Source organism: Limulus polyphemus, unplaced genomic scaffold, assembly GCF_000517525.1.
Source record: "Limulus polyphemus unplaced genomic scaffold, Limulus_polyphemus-2.1.2 Scaffold85, whole genome shotgun sequence".
Taxonomy (NCBI): domain Eukaryota; kingdom Metazoa; phylum Arthropoda; class Merostomata; order Xiphosura; family Limulidae; genus Limulus; species Limulus polyphemus.
In genome coordinates this window covers 38,337-45,400 of record NW_013665695.1, presented here as the reverse complement: position 1 = coordinate 45,400, position 7,064 = coordinate 38,337, and the positions used below count along the sequence as shown (strand labels likewise).

Here is a 7,064-nt window from a genome sequence, read left to right as displayed (position 1 = left end):
GTTAATTTTCTATTGGTTTAATGTAAGTGGCTATTGTTCAGGACAAACAATACTAAAGAAGGGGCAGTGTTACGACAGCGGATGTCACGTGATGCTAGTAACACATCATGATATTCTCGAATGCTCGAGTGTTTGCTAGATGTGTGGTAGTCTTGTATGTAAGTGTGCCAGACAATGAATCGGAATTGAATAGCAGACAGAGAGATTGAAAATATAGATGGACAATTGAGTCAATTGCGGTAGTAAGTAAAGTGCATGAATCGTTTGTTGAGAATTGTAGCGTGCATTTAAGTGTGGAAATTAAGTATATTGCAAAGTTCTGTTGAGAAAGAATAAACTAGTTTTATCTAAGAAAGGACTTGTATCGCTGAAGTTTCTCGGGAAGAATTTCTACTGGAAATTAAGAAAGAACAGAGACGTAACAATTAGTTAGCTATGCTGCATCTTTTGTTTTATCTACCATTATGCCCCAAGTTGAACAACAAATATGGCCTGGCTAACTAATGAATGAATATTTGCATAAAATTGTCATCAATGCTATAAGTATAGCTACCAATTGGGCCACTAATTTTGATTTCATTCCTTTAAGTCCCATGTTAAATCCTTTTTGGCTGCACATTTTTTGTGCCAAAGGTATTTTTGATTACATATTAAAGTAATATTGATATTATGCTTTATCAAATGGGTTTCTAAAGGAACCACTATAAAAAAAATCTAATCACATATGTACACTGTTTTATAAGTAAAACAACTAACTAACAAGTAACTAACAACAGTTACCATTTTACATTTTGTCAAAAAGGTAGCAACCAATAGGATATCACAACTTCCATGTGTATCTGTCTGTTATCTAACTACCCCTAGGTTGCTGGACCAATCTGAAGCAAACTTTGTGGTATGATAGTTTAGAACAAGGGGCATGTTAATGGTCGTTCACAACCCTATATCTCTCATTATTGCTGTTATTGAGCATTTATTATCTTTGACATAAATTAATGTTAACTAAATTCATGGATGGTGCCATGTCCTTACACAAAAAACAAAAGAATGTTATTGAATTTTTTATAATACAACATATACACAGTGTGGGGGTGGGTATACAAATGTCTTATATATCTCACTATGGAGGAATGAAATGAAAAAAATGGCCACTACTATTCCAATAATACACACACTCAGCTGAAGTTTCTACTTCAACACCCACCATAAGGCTGATATGAGAGCTGTTTCTTTAGTTATACCTACTTCCTACTTTGACCCATGACCTTTCAACTTCTGTCTGTAACACACTTCTGCAGCCAAAGACATTCAATTAATTAATCATGCAAAACACTGTGGAAGGGCATTAAGAGCTGGATGTTGAAAGTGGGTAACAAAAAGCACCCCTACTGACACATGTTTGGCAGCTACCTCTTTGTACAAAGTCACCCTGCCCATTGTACAGTGTATACCATGTTTTAAGTATATACATATCGAGTTCATAAACCTTATACAAAAGGTAATAATGGTAATAATGAGGTAATAATGAATACTGTAATAATATGTTATGAATAAATTGTGTGAAAGTAAGTATTTTTGTGTTATTTATCATAGCATCAACTGTAGTAACGGCGGCACTTATGCGTCCATAGGATGCAGCCTGATGGTGATTGGTTGTCTCAGGGCATGGGGGAGATCAAAGATGACCTGGTCATAGTTCATATTTTTGTCACTAGAGTGCACCACGTGTGTGTGACAGGTTGGTTTACTTATATTATAATTCAAACTTACTCAAATGATTAAAGATTTCAGTGATATTATTATAATAAAAAATCTGGTCACAATAATTCTTTTTAATAATTTATTTTCACAATAAAGATTTTCCAGTCAGGTTTACATTAAAAGACATATATATTAAAGACGTATTTACATGAAAACGTTTTACAACAAAATCATGAAGAAACATATCATTACTATCTTTGTGGAATAATAACCATTTATTTATCTGACATTCCTGTGTCTTTAGCTAATTTTTTCTTTATAAAAATGAGTTAAAAATACGATGAAAGTCAAACATTAAACCAAACAGAGAAACATGGAAATGTTTTTATTTTATTCTGTGATTTTATTACACCTTTGTGTCTTTAGATATACATTTGATTCATAATCCAACATATCTGTGACTATAATATTATGCTATAGATCAACAGTTTGATGAGAGCAATGAATTACAGAGAGCAAACTAGTTGTTAACCATCTTCCTGTAAACAGTCATTCAACAAACAACATATAAGTTATTGTTAAAGTATGTTGCTCTAGATGTCTGCTATTTAAATAAATAGTCATACACTAATTGTTATATTGCTTTTAATCGCAGATTATTCCAATATTAATATACTGGCAGTTTGGTATTAAAATTTGTTCAATTATTGCCATCATATTTATTATTATCAGCTTTAATACATGAAAAAAAGAACAAACATTCAAGATGTGGTTGGAAAAATGAAACCAAAGAGATGAAGATGGGTGGGAACAAAGTAACTGTTAAACAATGGTCTGAATTTGTAAGATATAATAAGCAATCATTAAGTTAACATGCACTAATTTAAGAAAATGTAGTAATTTTCCAAAAAACACAATTTTATCTAAAAAAAACTTTATTCTACTTTTACAGCCAACTTTACATTTTGGCAAAAGGTGACTGTCATGATATAAAAGACTGTTTAGTTTAGATATTATTGATTAATTTATTTTTGTGAGTGAATATTTTATTACTATTTAGTTTTTGTTATAATAAGAGTTAAAAGCAGAGGATTGTAGGAAGTTGTGTTAATAAGTCATTGATGTTGAGACTATCAAACATCGTGTGCAACACATTGATGTTGAGAATATAGAGATTTCTAGAAGGATATGCAGATGATTAAGTGATAAACATATAAATAATGTGAAACCAGCATAAACAGCAGACAGACAACAGCAGAAGAAAGTAAAGTTACAACAAAGAAAATTTTGGTGTGAAGTTAACTACCATAGAAGTGATAGGCCTGACGATTAACACAGGCCAAATGTTTAATATGTTAGAGTAAGAGTAACAGTAAAAAAGGAGATAAGAATAATAATTTATTTTGTCAAAGCATGGTTCTGAAGTAATTGAAACAATCTGAGTGCACTTTGACATTAGGAACAGAGGATATTTTGAAGAAAGAAGACCAAAATGATAACTAGCACCACAATTATAAGTGAATCACACACAAAATACTAGTGTGATAGTAATAGAAAATATAGTTTGGCTTGTCAACTGGAATTCTAGAGTAATTGAATAGGCCTAAGTGGATATTTGACAAGGAGAGAACTATATATAGTATTTATTCAAAAAAATTGTTTTCAAGTGGATAAAAAAATTAATGACATTCTTAATTAGAAAAATCACATACATGAATCAGCTTTTGTGTAATAACTGTTACTTATCATTAAAATTATTTGCACTTTAACAAACACTTAATTGTTAAAATATTTTAGGCAGACGTTTTTTTTAATTGTTTCAAGCTATCACACTTAGATGGGTACATCCACCTACAAAGAGAAATTGCATCAGTGAATTAAAACATTTGATAAAAAATAAATTTGTCGCCATTCTTCCAAATAGACTTCCAAGTTGAAGTTTTAAAAAGTCACATATTTTTATTTTGGGTTGACATCAGTACGATCCAAAAAAACCATCAGTGTTAGTCATTTTTCTGAGCATGATGTGACACATAAGGCTCCCTAAGAGGAAAGTAAAAATAGCTTTGAACAAAATAGTGCTATTTTACTATGTAAGTTCAATATATACTTTCATCTATTTCAGGCAATCACTGTTTTCCAAACATAGTTGTCATGCTGTAATGTAACTGAGAAGTTACAGGCTTGTGATCTAAACATACAATAAAAACTCTTTTTTCTACTCTTTTAAACTGCTTAAGCTACTGTTACTCCCAGTTCAGTAGAGATTAGTAGACTGTAACAAAGTGATAAAAATTTAGCTTGAGCAATATCAAATATGGTCAAATTACTATAGCCACAACTGTATCTTGTACATGTTGTGTGAAGTGCATACTCTGAAGTTATCATTTTGTAGTACCAAATCTTTCTTCTTTAAATCTACGTGTCAATGCCTCAACATGTTATTTTGCTGAAAATTATAGCAAACATGGAATATATGTTTCAGTTTATAATGAATTGAAAAGTTTAAAAAATGTAAATAACCCTATTTCTCCTGTGCATCACAAAGGATGCATTACAGGTGACATCCTTCATTCACTCGTCATTTTTTACGTGTGATTTAAGCAAAATTTTGCATTAAGGAGCTGTCAAGAAAGACAATCACTTCATATGGTATTCCTTCATTCAGTAAGTATATAAGCACATATGCATAGATCACTTGTTCCCAAAAGTACAAAACAACTCATTTAAAGCAAGGCATGGTGATTTTGCTTGCCATTTCATTTGATCTCATAACCCATTTCATTACTACTAACCATTCTGATTTATGAAACCAGAGTATTACTTCGGCCTAAAATTAAAAAAAAAATCAAATTCACAAACTGGAATTTTATATATATTTGAGTTATGTCATATGTAAATTAAAAAAGAAATGGAATTTTTTGTAATGTTCACTCTATATGTTCCAATAACTAGGTAAAATTTAATTTAAAACTGCAAAATGACAGGACTAAGCAACTTACATCATTTCATTGTTTGGGAGTTGAAAATAAAAACCTAACAGAAATGTCAAATTGTGTGTACAGTTCCTGAGGATTCCTAATCATGCCACCAGTTACGAGATTGGTCATTTATTAAAAAGGAGGGTCTCAATATTTATTTTAATATAAAATTAAGACAACAAAGTCTACTAACCGAAGATGTCCTGACTCTGAGCTTCCTTGCCTAGAATGGGAATGGAGACTACTATAACCTGAGGCATGTGATTGTTGACTGGCATAACTGGAATTACGGGAGTGGCCTGATTCACACTCTACCTGAGGTGCAAGAAGTTCATCTTTCTTCCATTCAGTCTCATCTGTGGAAGTGCCATCTGATCCTGCAGATCAAAATTTTTTATTTTTATAACTGAGGGTTTTCTCACATAATAGTTTGGTTTTTATTTGGTGAGCGAATACAGGAAACATCATTTTATTCAGTGTTTTTATGAAATAATAGGTTATTGTGACAATTAGGTTAACCATTCTCCAGAATGCCATGGATAAATGAAACTTATGAGGAGCCATGATTTGGCCAGTCTCAGTTTCCACAGAAAAGAAAATATTTGTTATTGTAAAAATTCATTGGAATAAAATTCTACTGATCAATAAGATGTGTTCCATCAAAAAAAGATGAGATACATCAACACAAAAACAAACTTAATCAAAACTTGATGGTACTCTACCAATTAAGTATTTTATAAACCTAAGCACTTGTGTTGTGTATTTGCTTTCTTAACTAGACAAACCAACAACGTGCACAAGATAGGGATGGGTGGAAGTGCTGGGTTGCCCAATGGTCAGTAATGATACAGAACAGACCTGAACTTAGTGAAAAAGTGACTGCTTTATACAAATGCCAGGAATACAGATGTAAGGTTGCAGCAAGAATTAATGAAAAAGGTGCTACCTAAGTTCATTTCACAAATAAATTTCAATAGGTTAATAAAAAGCCATCTACTGCAGATTGTAATTGTGAAATATCAACAAATACTGTCCAATAAAAAGAGCACAGTTGATATTTAACTGGCACCATTTTACTAAGAATGCTAAAAATAGATTATGAACACCATTTTTTTGACTTTATAATTGTGTTTCTAGTAAAGCAAAACTATTATATCATTAGTTGAATAATTTAGCTTTGGTGTAACAACTAACCTGATGATGGACCCCCACCTTTTGACTTTCTTGGAAGGCTGCCAAACCCACTGCTAGTTAAACTACTTTCAGAATAATCTTCTGTCTTCCTTTCAGGTAGTAACTGCTCTTCTGGTTCCCTTGGAATAATGGCAGGTCTTATGGAAGGCCTATAAAAACAAAAAAGCACTGTTTTGACTTTTCAGCTTGAAACACAAACACTTTAAAAAATGAAATCAGAGTTAAGATTCTACTACACTGAAGAGTTAAAATATGAAATTGATTTAGTAAACAAATATACAGTCAACAAAACAATGCGTAAGGGACCCAGAATTAATGATGTATAATTAAAGTGGAGGCAATAGATAAAGAGAAGTGTAGCTTGTAGCAGTAGGATTTCAAGAGGAGCTTAAGCTTTTACATGCAAGGAATACACCAGAAGAAGGAAGCTTTTTGAAATGGATGGTTTACATTTAAATAAGATAGGGACTGGCTTGTTTGCTACAGTTATTAACTCAGCTGTAAGGGAAGTTTTAAACTAGGACTAGACAGTGACAAGGGCCAGGATAAACTAATTTCAAAAAGAATAAAGGGAAAAGTTTAGCATAAGAAATGAGTACAGAAGTAGTTATAAGAGTAGGCTTAATTGTTACTATCGTAATGCTAGAAGTATAAGAAATAAAATAGATGACTTTAGAGCACTGGAAGGAATGAATAATTTTGATATAATGGGAATAACTAATACATATATATATATAAACATAGATAATTTGATAGCATATTTATTTGAAATAAAGGGTTACAGGCTATTTAATATGGATAGAGTACTTTATATGTAAAATGCGAGTTACACTGAAGTTGTGAATATCAAAGATAACAGCAAGGAGATTGAATCCATTTGCATTTCTATTAGTGGATATGAAGGGAAAAAAACAGTGGGAATTTGTTACAGACCACCAAATGATACTGATGAAATTAGTGCAAAACTTTACAATAAGATTAAGATTTCAGCTGTTAATGAAGTCATAATTATGGGTGATTTTAATTTCAGGCATACAGATTGGGAAATCCTAGAGTCAAACCATGAGGGAGAAAGGTTTTTGGAAACTTTTCAAGATGACTGTCTTCACCAATTAATCAAGGAACCTACTAGAAACAATGCTATTTTAGATTTATTGTTAACTTCAAATATAGAAATGATCAAGAGGG

At 31.7% G+C, this 7,064-nt stretch overlaps 1 protein-coding gene across 2 annotated transcripts in view; it reads right to left on the bottom strand.

Annotated features, from left to right (window-relative positions):
- Positions 1–7,064, bottom strand: part of LOC106468068 (protein FAM102A-like) — a 28,271-nt gene that overhangs the window by 11,337 nt on the left and 9,870 nt on the right. Inside the window, exons 4-5 of one of the 2 annotated variants that reach the window (XM_022396964.1) lie at positions 5,877–6,025; positions 4,876–5,059 (exon numbers count right to left, since the gene is read on the bottom strand). In XM_022396964.1, the coding sequence (XP_022252672.1) occupies positions 4,876–5,059; positions 5,877–6,025 (333 nt within the window). The remainder of the gene's footprint in view (positions 1–4,875; positions 5,060–5,876; positions 6,026–7,064) is intronic. The other variant, XM_013928470.2, reaches the window with a different exon arrangement.